This window comes from Agelaius tricolor, unplaced genomic scaffold (genome assembly GCF_023055355.1).
Source record: "Agelaius tricolor isolate 1412-34295 unplaced genomic scaffold, bAgeTri1.0.p SCAF_3, whole genome shotgun sequence".
Taxonomy (NCBI): domain Eukaryota; kingdom Metazoa; phylum Chordata; class Aves; order Passeriformes; family Icteridae; genus Agelaius; species Agelaius tricolor.
This window is the reverse complement of record NW_027269263.1, coordinates 62,957,865-62,972,086: the sequence shown is the minus strand read 5'-3', so window position 1 is coordinate 62,972,086 and position 14,222 is coordinate 62,957,865. Positions and strand designations below refer to the sequence as shown.

General features: G+C 45.8%; 1 protein-coding gene across 5 annotated transcripts in view; it reads right to left on the bottom strand.

The window, feature by feature from the left end:
- FRMD4A (FERM domain containing 4A) overlaps positions 1 to 14,222 on the bottom strand; it is a 369,074-nt gene that overhangs the window by 272,329 nt on the left and 82,523 nt on the right. The window contains exon 1 of one of the 5 annotated variants that reach the window (XM_071424075.1): positions 9,959 to 10,472. The exons of the other annotated variants lie outside the window; for them this stretch is intronic. Within the exon in view, the coding sequence (XP_071280176.1) occupies positions 9,959 to 9,991 (33 nt within the window). The 5' untranslated portion in view covers positions 9,992 to 10,472. Of the gene's footprint in view, positions 1 to 9,958; positions 10,473 to 14,222 lie in introns of those variants that run through there. 5 annotated transcript variants of the gene reach the window in all.

Sequence of the window (14,222 nt, the reverse complement as noted above, 5' to 3'; positions counted from 1 at the left end):
CATTTGTGGCAGACAGAAGGTGCACAAGGAATGAAGCAGGGGAGTGCTGCAGAAGGTGGAGAAGTCTTTGGGTGAAGATATGTGGTGATTGACTCATATATCCCAAACTTTTACTAATGATCCCTGACATCTAAGCTTTATTTTTGGGTTTCTGAGAAACACTCCTAGCACATGAAGAAAGCCTGGGCTCTACCAGAAGCAAATGGTGAGGGTATGAACACAGAAAGTGATGTATGATGTTGAGGATACAAAGAAGTCAGAAATGGCCCAAAACTGAAAGAGACCTTAAATGATGCCTTCATGGCTCAATTCTACATCAGTTAAACAGAGACAAACCAGAGCATGATTACAGGTTTTGATGAACTTTGATACTGTTGTAATTAATGTTTCAGAAAAATAACGCACACAAAAAAGAAAAATTCTGTTTTCAGGACAGTATTGAGTAAATAAGACCTAGGTTATTTGGAAGGAAATGAGGAAAATAAGGAATAGCTGCTCATTATCTAAGCACTGTCCATCTTATGCAGGAGACAAGAAGAAACCCATGAAAAAAACATTTGTGGGACTGCATTGTTAGATGGGATAGGGCTGCAGGGATGTCCCTTGCTCCAGTATTTCCCAACTTTTCATCTTGATGGTGTTCCCTCTTTAAAAAGCAGCTTTACAGGTGTCATTTCACCATGAACATCCAGCTGGGACAGGGGTTTGGGCTGAAGGGGGTTTCCATGCCATTCCAAGTGCTCCACCTCACCTCTGCCCCTCTACCCCTGCCTCCAGAACTTATCTGTTTAGTGCTGGTTGCCTCTTCTCAAACTCCTTTTTCCAGCCCTAATCCTCTGTCCACATGCTCCCCTCCTCCTAGACTGTTGATTCCAGCTCAGATTGTGTTTCCCCTGCACTTGAGCCTTGTTTTCCACGCTGCTGTGGGTGTCAGCTGGGATCCCAGGGATGCAGCACAGGCTTCCTGTCCCACACATTGGGAGTCTCCAGTTTTACAGAGACAAGAGCAGATCCTGCCTTAAAGCTCAGATGAGCAGGTCCCAGCCTAGGTGTTTCTCAGCCATCTCTACCAGGGTGCCATCAGCAACAGCAGAAAGTGACACCCAAATTCCAGTGAGGGTGTGAGCACTGAGGCCCTGGTGCCATGGATGGGTATCTGATGTTATGAAGACACATTTAATCTCCCATCTCACTTGATCTCTCTCTAAAGACCACAATACATTAGGGGAGGGGTTTTGCCAGCCCTAATGAGGCTAAATATTGCCTTATTTGTGCCATATAATTCTTTGGCCTGATCATGGAATATTTGCTGAAAAGATTAGTCTTATAAGTAATTAGTCTTTCTGGAAAAGAATATCAGTGGTACCAGATAATACTCTAACTCCCTCTATCCACAACAATTTAATCTCTTCTAAATGAATTCCATTTTTCTAAAGAAAAATTACTTCCACAGTATTATTGGGAACCTGGCCATGGAGAGATTCAACTTTAGATGAAGCAGTAATAATTTCACCTAACTTTGTATTTCAACTCCTAAGCTACTAGAATTAATTGAGCGTGTAATTAAGGAAGGGTTTTCTTACCAATGTGCTCATGCCTATAATTAAAATCTCACACAAATGTGTGTGTGCAAGAATAGGTCAGGGCAGAGAAGAGACCAAAGTGTCTGACAGGTTTACATCAAAGGACCTGAGCTCCTGCAGCTCTGAGCCAGAGGGAGGGGAGGAAGGGAAGACAGGACTGGCTGATAACTCACTTGATATATTGTTTTTGACCTCCTGTCTTCAAAGCCCCAAGTGGTTTGAGTGCTGTCTACCCAGGAGATGTCTTCTACCTTTAATGTTCCTTCAGCACAGCCAAGCTTTGCAAGTGTTTGTGCCACCAGGAGCAGAGGAGTGATGGTATCTGCCTGTTTTCAGAGGGACTGGATGGGTTTGGCTGCTGCTTTGGGCTGTGCCTCATCAGTGCTGTGGCCCAGGGGACCCCATGTCATGTCCTGAGAGCCACCACTTTCCAATGGTGTTTGTTGATGGGAGAGCCATGAACAAGATTTTGTAGGGGAAAAAAACCAAGAAAAAACAAAGGAGTGGTGCATTTTTACTGCTGATATTTATACTGCATTTACTACTAAATCAGCCTTAAATAGCTGTTCAGCCTGTTGTGTGGGACCCAAGTCAATGGTTCTGCCTCAGGACAGCTGCATTTGGGGAGATTTTCCTGTTCTGAACATGAGGAGATGTTGGGTGCTGGGAAGCTGCACCACAGCACTGCCACAACAGCTGAGCTCCTGCACAAAATGAACAGGGGCTTTCCCTAGAAAACCCCAAACAAATCACCAAGATGGGGACTTGGAGCTTGAAGAGAAGAAGGGATTGAGACACTCAGCTGGTCTGCCATGTGTTGTGATACCCTGTGACTGTATCCTCATAGGATAATCAAGCCAAGGACTAAGACACCAAGGAAAAACAGGTGTGGATGAATGTTGCATAAAAGAAGCCACCCTGAAGAGGGAAACTGCTCTCTCATTTGTTAATATCTGCTGTGGTCAGGGAAACAGGACTTTGTCTGTTTATTGATATTGTAATATGCTTATAAATCACATCAAAAAGACACCTGCATCTGCCCTCTGCTCTCCTCTGAACTGGAGCAACCTGAAGGGCTGGGGATTTTTGTCTTGCTGGTTGAATTCCAAAGAGAGAGTTTTGGTCTCACAGATTTGGTGGGGTTTATACTGCAATGTAGATAAAGGAGGCAGGCAGGGAAAGCTAAGGTACATTGGGTGTGTGCTCTCAGGAGGAAAGCCCACATGCCCAACTGCACACATATTTTCCATTTATTTAAATCCAGTAAAATACTATAAGAAATAGCTGCCCATTACTGAAGTCTGTGCTGGGGTGCTAAGAGCTATGCTGGCATGCACTGGTTACATATCAGACATTTTTTACATGAATTGTGCATCATGCAAGTGCTTCATTTCCTTCCATGGAGTCCCAAACACTAAACACATGCACTCCCTACCATCACTGCCTTCAGAATGACCTAATACACCAGGAAACATGCAGGAGAGCTGTTATCCTCCACAGATAACTACCAGGCTGGCATTTTGGGGCAACCATCATTTTTTGCTTCATAATCATCTCACTAATATCTTTCTCATTTTTTCAGCTTTCCCATATTTGCAGCAGTTAAGACTTTGTGACCTTCCCCAGGGAATGCAACCTGTGATTCACAGCTAAAGAGTGGGTGTCTCTGTCTGAGCTCTGCTTTTGAAAAGGGTGGCAAATTGCCTCGACAATAGCTGCCATTAAGTAAAATAATGAAATGACTGGGAAAATGAGTGTTCACCAGTGTATTTTCTCTGCACTTCCTAAGAATGCCCATGACCCACACACTGAGCTAGCAAGCTTTATGCTCTTAGTGCCACTATCATCAGCTTTCTTCCCTCCAGTCTGTGACTTGCCATACTGCATTTTAAAAATTATTATTATTATTATTATTATTATTATTATTATTATTATGTTGTTGTTGTTGTTGTTGTTGTTGTTGTTGTTGTTGTTGTTGTTGTTGATATGATTGCTATTATTAATTTCATTTTGGCACCTCTGTGGTCTTTGCATAGCCCCCCAGTGCTTTTCTGTGAGGTCCCATGGAAGCCAAGAGAAGATATTTTGGCACTTTCAGGCAACCTCAGCCACATGAAGGTTTAGGGAATGTCAGACCTTCCTGGGGACCTCTGCTACAGCCTGGTTGTGCACAGGCTGAGCAAGACATGGACAATTGAGGCCAGGGTGCAGGTTGGCTTCAGCTGGGACATGGTGTCTGGGCACTGGGAGGTGAGCAGGGCATGTGGGAGCAGTTCCTATTTCCATCTCCTGAAATGATCCAGTGGTATTTGATACACCATGGGGCAGCTTTGGTCACCAGGGCATGCTGTGGTCATTCCAGGCTCCAACACAAGAGTGTGCCAAGCCTAGGTGCACCTCCCAGTGATGTGCTCCTGATGCTGAGCTGGTGGTGGCAGAGAGGGGATCAAACTGTGTGAAAGCCAGAGCAATGTCAGTATTGTGATTATCCTGGTTCATCTCAGGGGCTGTCTGGTAGTCATGGGAGAGCTCAGCAAGAGCTGACCCCACTCAGACTGGTGTGCAGCCAAGGGCAGATCCTAGGACAGTGTAGCCTGGACTCACTTGTGAGCCTGAGGATGCTGAGAATGGGCAGCACCCCCCAGGCTTTGGATCCTGCATGAAATACCAGAGTCTGAACTGCAGTCCTTCCTCCTTAAAAACTGAGGCAAAAGGCTCCTATTCCCTCCTAACCTTTAGTAGGGAGCATCTGGGGACAGGGATTGTGTTCTCATGATCCAGCACTAAGCATCCAAGTCCCTGTGCTGGATTTTGATGTTCTGCAATGCAATTCCAATTAGCAGTGCAGTGTCCAGCCCAGGGTACACAGAGTTTCCCCTCCCTGGCCAGTGAATAACCCACCCCTGGTGTGACTGGGCACCAGTGCAGGGCCCAGTCAGGCATGGAGCTCACTGCTCTGCTGCAAAGCACAGCCTGGGAGGAAAAATAACCTTTCAGTTTTATGTTCAGTGATATATCGCCTTTAAATCTGAATGGGTTTAGGAAATGTTACAGAACAGAAACTGCTCTGCTTTTCCAGAGGCATAATGTTATGGTACACTTGTTCCAAAGCCAAACTCTGCTCTGAGTTATGCCCCTACATCCTCTCTCCCAGGTATTTATTAAATTATGATTAACAGCAGCCGACATAGGGCTTCATTATTTGTTGAATTGCCTTTCTTTTTAACTATCTACAAGCTCAGGGAATTACATATGGCCTCATTAACCTCTGTGTCAAACTGATAATAAGGCAGGGAAGGAGGTACCCCTTCAGCTGCCTGAGCAGGGGCCCTGTGGAAGGGCTGCTGGGGGAGCACCAGCCCTCCCCAGTTCATCTAAGAGCTCCCTGGGTCTGTGGCACCTGAAATGTTGTGTTTGTGTTTGTGTCACTGCCCATGTGAGGTCACTCCACTGGGGAGATGAGAAGTCCCAAAATAAATAAATAAAACCAGAAATAAATGGCTTTGGAAACCTCACTCTGTGTCATTAGCACCAGTGTGTGTCTATCATGGTGGGATACTCAAAATGAGAGTGAAAACCACAGTTGTATCAAAGCAGGGATCTTGGACTCCATAGGAGTAACATGAAGGCCTTTGGAGGGATGGGGGCAACTTTTGTGTTTTGGTATTCTTAAAAACACCAGGACTGGTTTCACAACATACACAAAGGAATTATTCTGCCTCTTGGCTTTTACAAGAGTGCTCTAAAGTGATTTTAGTATTCATAGCTGTCCAGACAGTGCAGGATTCTAACCTGAACTTGTGCAGGATAGCTTGTGAGATTAAAGTTTTGAATCTGTTCAAATGTTTTGCTGCATGCAGCTGCACAAAGAAACTGCTTATATAAACTTCTTTTCAGTGCCATTCAGGAAGGGTGAAAAACTACAGGTGTAACCCAGACTCCAGACTTCACTTTCCCAGGGTTAATTTCCCCTCCTGACTTCCTCCCCAACAATCTCAAAGGCCAGCTGTCACAGCCTTTGCTATTTAGGATTCTCAGGGTATAGTGTACTTTCCAAAGTTTCTCTGCTTTGAGCCACTGTGAACTTCTCAAAGTAAGGCACAAGGACAACTCAACCATTCTTTGTGAGAGATCCAGTGGTCAAAAACTAAGTGGCTTTGAAAGCAGAGCCAACAGGGCTTAACAAACCAACAGTAACACCATGGGACTTTGCTAATCCCCAAAATCTACAATAAACAGATAAAGTTAATAAGATTCAATAAACGAGAACAGCCCCATTAATGCTTAAAGAGCACTATCTAAATACTACATACTTTATTTACTGAGTTCCCTTGCTGAATTTGCTGTACACAGGAACACTCAAAATTCATTATCTTTGGATGCAAAGCTTAGTAAATTTGACAGTAATTAATCTCCATTTACCCTCCGCGTGTGTTTCTGAACAGACGAAAAGTTCATTGAAAAAGTTCTTTCAGCCTCTCTGAAAGAGAAGCAGTGCTTTGATAAACAAAAAAGCACCAAACACAAGCTTCTGAAAGGAAAATAGAGCAGTAGCCAGTTCTGCGTGGTTCGAGCCAGGTGCTCATTGCAAATTCAGTAGCATGCACTGGCAAGTGTCAGCAGCAGAGAAACTAAAATTACTGAAATTCTTATGCCATGGTAATTTGCTGAAGGCGATGCACTGAGGGTTAAGGCAAATTGTGCATGTGTTGAGGATTATAAAACAAATTAAAATGGAGGCTAACAAAAGGACTGCAATATTTATGCATTTCTTCATTCTTTTCACTTTGTGGTACTCAATCAACTTCACAGTCTCTTAAGGTGGCATGGGGACATTGCTATTGTGTACATTCATTTGCTCTGAAAACGGGGGCTCAGACATCCTAGGCTACAGAATTTAACTGGTTCTGGTAATAATTTATAAGTACCTCTATTAACCTACCAAATATTTACAACCCAGCCATTACTTCTAATCAAGTGAAATTTAATCATCAACACAAAAAATGCAATAACTTTGCTGTTCAGTGCATTCTACTAATCTGCTTCAATTTTGATATGCCAGCCCATTTTACCAGGTATCCCTTCCATTTCCCTACAATTCCTGCATCTGTGCACCCTGGTTATACAAAAGCAGAAATCTTTTAAGCACCCACATCTTGCTGCAGTGGAGTCCATTACACAGTGTAATGTGCTTAGTGTTCAATACCCAATTTACCAAATATTTTAAAGAGTTTCTAAGGTACCCACTGTATGATCACCCAGCATGGCCCAGCAACCAAATGGGTTATTACCTTGTGATATAAGAAATAAGAAACAAGTTCTCTATGAAATAGGCTCCTGGTTGTACATTCCCAGCCCTCTGCTGGCAAGCCCTGCCATGGAGCTGGTTGGAGAAGTGAGGACATGGTGTCCATGTCTCTGTCCAGTGCCTCAGCTCCAGCCTTCCTGCACAATCAACTGGACTTCTTTAGCCAAGATGTGCCCACCTGTCCCTCTGTCAGTGGATGACAACCTCTGTGAACAACAGGGACCAAAGAGCTGACAGCAATCTCATTTTCAAATGCCACCATGAGATTCACCCAAGCCCACCTGCAGGGATTTAGAGCTCATTTTAATTCCAGGGACCTTTGCATTTGGCTATCAGAGGCAGATGTAGGCTGTCCTCATCTGCTGGTGACAGACTGTGAGAAGTGCCTGCAGAGTCAGCTCCTGCCCCTACTTACCCATGGAAACAAAGAAAATTCTTTGGTTTTGGTTTTCTGTCTAGATTTGAGCAGGCTAGATAGAGCTCCTTGGGACTCTAAGGATAAAATGGAGTCTGTATTTGCATTTCACTGTGGCAGGGAGATGTTTTCACACAGGTTCAACTCTTGGAGCTCCCAGATGCTCCAGGCTCTTTCCAGGCAGCTCTGCCAGAAATGACCAGAAGCCCACTGTCCTTCATGTCACTGTACAAACCAAAGGACAAAAAACCTTCTAACTAGTCCCCAACAGTTTCAGCCTTGGTGTAAAACAAGTGACAACAGATGGGATCAGACAGACGGGCGAATAGAGGAGGAAAATGAGGCAGCATCAGGGAGTGGAACAGGCAGGGGTCTCAGCACGTTGGCAGCCTCACTGTTGTCAAGTTTTTTTTGTGTAGTAATCACATATTAACGTTGTGTTTGGAGATTTAATAGATTTTACACTTGATTATCTGGCAGGAATCAGGGAGCCACTGCCAGTCATGAAGCATCTTGGAAATGAGAGAAGTTTTCAAATCTATTCAAGTGACCTATGCATTGTTGTTTCTCTGAAAGGGCCAAATCCTGACCTTTATTTCACAGAGTCTGTTTGAAATCTCCATCAGCTGCCATGGAGCTACTCTGGATTAACAGCAACGTAACACCAACGTCAGGGTCTGGATCTTCCAGAGAATCCCACTGATCTTACATCATTGCAATAGCTGATTTAAAATCACATTTCTTTGCCTTGAGAAGATTTTCCCACACACAAAGGAGGTCAGAATTTCTCTCTTTCTCTAATATTAAGGCAGATTGTGATCCAAAGGATCATGTCTATACGCCCAAGCATGCTCTTCTATAGGATCAATAAATTGACAGTGGCAATTTAGATTACACTTTATGGATGGTGTTAGTGGGATTTACACTCCAGCTACGAAGCAGATCAGATGAACAAACAGAATACCCAGTCCTGGACCACTTCCCTTACTCTGTCATTTTTATAGCTTCCCACATGCTGCAGGTGCTGATAGTACACAGGTCTGACTGTAATCCACACATCAGCCTGAGCTCACCAGTCCTGGGAAAGACTGCCTTCAGCAGTCCTTTCAAGCCTGGTTAGAGCAGCAGAATGGAAACATCAGCTAAACCAATGAAAGTTATGTTTTCTAATAATGGAAATGAGATGGAAATGTTGGACAGCTGCTAGAGGTTTCCTCTATTATCTGATTTTTAAAAAATAGTACTGGGAAATGCCTTGCAAAGCCTAACATTAATGTATGTATTCCTCAGTAATGAGAGATATGAATGGCTGGGTCTATAATCCCTTATAAATCTTTCATTCTAAAAACTGCCCATAGCATTGTTCTTGGTAATGGAGAGCTATATGAAGTTGGCAGGTTCTTTTTTAAATTATCAACTTACTGCTCAAGACAAAAAACCTGAATTAAAGTGGAAAAAAAATTACTCCCCTGGAGAATTGCAGTGCAGACATTTGCTGGCAAATTATTTTTATTTAAATCACTTTTCTTGGTTTGAATATTGAAAAGACTTTAAATAATTGAAGAGCCTTTAATTTAGGATAGTGAATGGCAGGGATGTAATTGAGGAAACCAGACTAGCTGATCTGCTTCAGCACAGGGGCTGGACCAGACAATTTCTCAGAATTTTTTCAAGTCTGGCATTTATAGAAAGCAACTCTTGTCTGACTGCCCCTTCAAAACTGTTTGCATCTAAGACATACAAAGACACCCTGTTGGCAGCAAGAATTGCCACTGAATTCCAATTCTTCCAGTCTTGAGATACAATACAACAGAGTTGGATTGGATGTGGTGATGGACTGAAATCAGAAGGATTTACCCAAGGCAGTTACCACATGGGATGGAGGCAGTGACTAAATAAAATGCAATCAGGATTCAGTCTATCCCCAAGGACCACAAAGAATAATGGCATAGGGAGAAATTTTACCAACTAAACCATCACTGTTTTTCCTCTGTCTTTTCCCTGCTGGAATTCAAGTTTCTCTAATACTGAGGGTTCCTGTCAAACCTTTAAAGAGAGTTGAGAGTGTGAGAAGGCAGCAGACAAGTGCAGCAATCCCTTAGCTCTGCACGCTCACTCTCGGTTACAGATTTCTGCTCTGGGTCCACAACAAGAGGTCTGGCACCCTGGCAGGGTGTTTGGGCACAAAATCACCCACTTTTCTGGCCCTTGCCCCCCTTGCTGCTGCCAACACCTGGCTGGGGTATCCCGGTGTCCCCATCCATCCATCCATCCATCCCTGTGCCGCAGGGAAGGTCCGCGTCCCCCGGGGAGCCCGCACAGACACACAGACACAATGAGAGCCTCCAACTGGAAATTCAAACAAAAATATGGCTGTCTACTCCAAAAGGCAAACTCATTTACAAAGGTCATCTCTGTCGAGGAAGAGTGATGCGTTACTCCCCTCTTGGAGGCAACTGCTGTCGCTGCTCTGCCGAGTTACATTCACCAGCATAGTTTTGAAAAATAAGAAAGAAAAAAAAAAAAAAAAGAGGCAGGAAAGAAAAGAGACAAAAGCCCGACAAGCCCCCTATTCACAGAGCTCGCCCCGCAACTCCCCTTCCCCTCGCCGGGTAAATTGAGCTTCAAAAGACACGAACATCTTTCCCCTACCTTCGTTCTCATCGGAGACAGAAGCCCTTCCATGTTGCTCCGATCCTCATGCCAATCCTGGTCCTCCAACTTAGTGTCTCGTGCCCGTCTCAAGCAGCCCACACGAAGCAGAGCATGTCAGGGACACCGTCCAGGGCAGCTCAGCCCGCTGCCAAGCCGCGATCCTCAGCCGCGGGGAGGGAGCCCCGCTCCCGGAGACACCTTCCTCCCTGTCCCTCCTCCTCTCTGGCTCTCTGTGCATAATCTGCCCGCAGCTATGTTTGTACCATCGCGCCTGACAAACGATCCCTGCCTTACGTAATGCATCCAGCCCAGGACGGGCGATCCCAGCCCCTTCCCGCAGGGATGGAAGGTGCGGGACCCTTCCCGCAGGGATGCGAGGTGCGGGACCCTGCCCTGCCTATTGTGCCGCTGATGCTGCTCCGCTCTCCCTGCGAGCGACGGAAGCACCGAGGAAAAACTTCGTCACCGCGGCAGATCGTGGATTCCCCGGTACTGACTTAAAAGGGTGTAATCCTCATGGCAAGCCTCAGCCTTGCAGGAGGTTTTCCCTGCTCGGGAAACGCCAACAGTTGGAGCATTTTCTGCTGGGCGCGTTTGCTGCCAGAGTGACCAAACCCACGCTGAAAGGGAGTTCCTGTCAATTGTCAGCCGGGAATTCAGGGAGAGAAAGGAAGAAAAGCGCACTAAACAAAAGGAATATACTCCTGCAAAGTTGGTCGGCAAAAGGTACTCCCTGAACGCATTTCAATTAGCATTTTAATTCAGATCAGAGGGTGTCTTTGTGGAAAATTCCCTGATTGCCCCTGCTTTGTGCATTTTGTTTTCCATCGTGAGGTGATGCTAGGAGTGAAGCTCTTTCAGAAAAATCCAACTGAAAAATGAGGTTCACACCTACAAACACACCAGTGTTGAGTCCACAGGACCAGACCAGACCAGTCCAAAGTCAAACCCTCTTGAAATGCCATCAAATGAGCACAGCTGCCCGTCACTGCTCTGAAGGTCAGCTCCCCCCGGGGCCACCCCACTTCCTAACACAAACACAAAAAGGATTCCCTTCCTCATCCCAGGGGGTAACCTTCCACATACCAGTACCCAATTGCTGTCCAAAAGCAAAATTAAAAACCCTGTTACACCACCAGAACTTGATTTTCAGTGTTAGAAAAATCACTGTCAGGCTGGCTGGAGCACATTACAGGTGGAAATTTCTAATGCCCTTTAACATCAACTCTTGCTACGTGCTGCAAGCTACATGCTCAGGGACTGTTGCTGTCTGATTCATGAACTGAGCTGGGTCTGGTTAACTCCTGAAAATACCACATGTTCTCTGGATGATGATGGGGATTCACCTCAATTAGCTCCACCAACTAAAACTCTGCTTTCTGGTCCAAGCCAGCCACTGAGGCTCCTGCAAAACCAAAACCAGTTCTTTCTCAAAGAGATTGGCTGTTCACACCAGGGACCATCTCTGACCCCATGTATCCTTCAAGCTCAACTCAGGCTCCTGGAAGCTACACTGAGAGGAGAAGGTGCAATGGAAAATGCTCATGGTTGGTTCATGGTATCCCAGGGAGCAAAGCCTGGAATGAACCCAGAGACAGACAAAACTCCTGCCCTTCAAGCCCCAGCAGAAGTGCTCTCAGACAGTGACACATATGAGGGCGTCCAACCCCACACATCCCTTTTCTTCTCTATCTCTTCCAGTCCTTTTGACCATGTAGATATAGCAGTTTAAGACCATTTTTCTTATTATTCTTTATGGGGTAAAAACAGGGAGGGGAGGTGCCCCCTACAGTGATTAATATTAATTTCAAGCAGTATTAAGTGTTCTCAGCCAAAGTCAGGTTCTTATCAAACCTGAATGAATCTGATCATATCATACTGAAGGCAGAGATAAGTTTTCCAGAGCTTAAAGAGACTGTAGAATGCTGGCAGGCTCATCCATTTCTTGCTGGCTGTATATAAATGCGTTTTGCTATTGGTATTTCCAAGACTTTAATAAGACTTTGAATAAATGGCAACAGGAATTCCAGGCTTCAATAAGACAAGGCTGTTGTGATATTTCTGCTGCACAGCATCGTGCCAGGCTCTGATGAAAGGTTTACGAGTCTGTGCATCTGTGAAGCATCTTCTTGTCCAAATTGTCAGGGGAATTTGACTGCCCATAGCCTCAAGAGGAACATAAAGGGAGAGGAGCTTTTGGGTGTTTTGGAGATGTCAGGTCAGGTGGTCCAGGTTAAATGCAATAGGATAATATGGATGATGCACCCATGGCAGTGTATGAACACCCAGTTCTCTTAAAGCTCAGCTCTGCTGTGAACTCAGCTACACCACAGTGCCTCATGAGCTCACGAGCTTCCCTATGTTATCTCTGTTTACAGGCAAAAAAAAAAAAAAAAAAGAAAAAGGCATTTCTCCTAAAGTCCAAAAGAATAATTCAGTCTGGGACCAGAAAAGCAAGCTGGGGCCTTTCTGGTTCAGCAGCACTCAAAGCCTCTCTGATCTGAATGGATTGGGAATTGTGCTGATACTGCATGAGTCAGAGCAGAGCCCAGCTCAGCAGGATGAGCAGGAATGGGAAAGAGTGAAAGAGTATGGTGCTGTTTGAGCAGCACCAATGGCTGTGGGCCAGCAGTGTCTCCTCAACCAGGGAGTGCAAGCTGTGACCCCCCAGCTGCATCCCAAGGATGCTCTGGATCCCTGGTTATCAGTTACCAGCTCCTGCATGGCATATCCATGAGCCACAGCTGAAGTGGTGTGTATGACAACAAGATCTGTTCATATCCACCTTCACCAGTGGGGCCAGGGGACCCCAGGGATTCTGCCTGAGTGTAGTTTTGTCTTGGCTCCCTGGAGAGCCTGGCAGTCCCCTGTAAGAGCTGGAGCATCACTGGGTGGATGGGTATCGTGCATCACATCATCCTCCTCTCAAACTCCAGGCACCAGGTGTGACTAGAGCTGTACCAGCACCTTGGCAGATGCTCTGCTTTAGCCTGTGCAGCCACCAGCCTGCCCTCCTTGTGCTACAGGAGCAGGATGAACACTTGGTGTGCTCCAGACTGCTTGCAACCCCTCCTTCACATTCAGAGCAGCAATTTTACAACTAAAATTGTAGGAGTGAGCCAAGGAAGTTCAACTGAAATTGTGGGAGCCAAGGAAGTTTATCTTCACTTCAAAATGAGAGCTTTGGTTGCTGTAGCTGGGGGAGCAGTGCCCCAGCAGCGTGTGCCATGGTCTGACACCTCGTTCCTCTGCTGGGCTGCCTCTCACAGCAACGCTCAAATTACTGCAGACTCGTTCTGCAGCCTCTGCTCCTGCCATTTCACATCAAAGGCACTGCACAGGCAACAGGAGCATGTGAACACTTGCATCCTCATTCTATTTCTGGAGAGGGGAGCAGCATTTGACTCAGATCCTGGGCAGCTACACCCAGAGTATCTCAGGCTCTCAAACTCTGGAAGAAGGGACCAACTTGTCTGGTTTGCACAGGTGCTGCAGAGGTTCATCCTGTCATGGATTCAAACCATCAGATCCTGGAATATATGGGAACATAATCACCCTTAACTAGTCATGGGAGTGAGACACCTTGCAATCCCCTCCTATATTGTCATAATTTAAATGTCTGCTGGACTCTAGACAGCAGACCAAGGCAGATGTGGAACCTGGTATGTCCCACCTGGCTCCAGCCTTGGAGCTCCATCTCTTTCTAAGCTCTGCTGACTACCATGGCCAACCTCCACGGACCAGAAGGAGAGAAGAGATTCTCCTCATATTTAGCCAAGTAGATGTAAATGGCTGACGTTAGATGCCTGTATCCAGAGCTTAATCTTGCCCTAGGAAAAATGGCCCCAAAAATCCTTATGGCCCCAAAAATCCTTATGTTCACTGTCAGACTGCTGGCTGAGGGTCCTTGAAAGAGCTGAACTCTGTAGTATGTATTTGAGCTCTCAGTTTTCTTCTTGTTCACCCGTTGTGGGTGCATCCAGGCTGGGTGTTCTGCAAGCTGAACACTCCTAACCTTCGGGGTGGGGCTGCCAGCCCAGATCCAAGTTGTGCTGCCTGTACCAGCCCTGAAAAATGGGAGAGAATTTGGATTTGGACCCTGCCTCCATTGATGCAAAGAGATGATGCCATCTCTCCTGCCTCCTGTCCCCAGCCCTGCCTGTGACAGGGACAATGGCACCGCAGCCTGCCCTGCCCGTGTGCCCCCGGCCGACCTCGGCACCGGTCACTTCATTCATCCAACAAAAGGTGGCATCGCGGT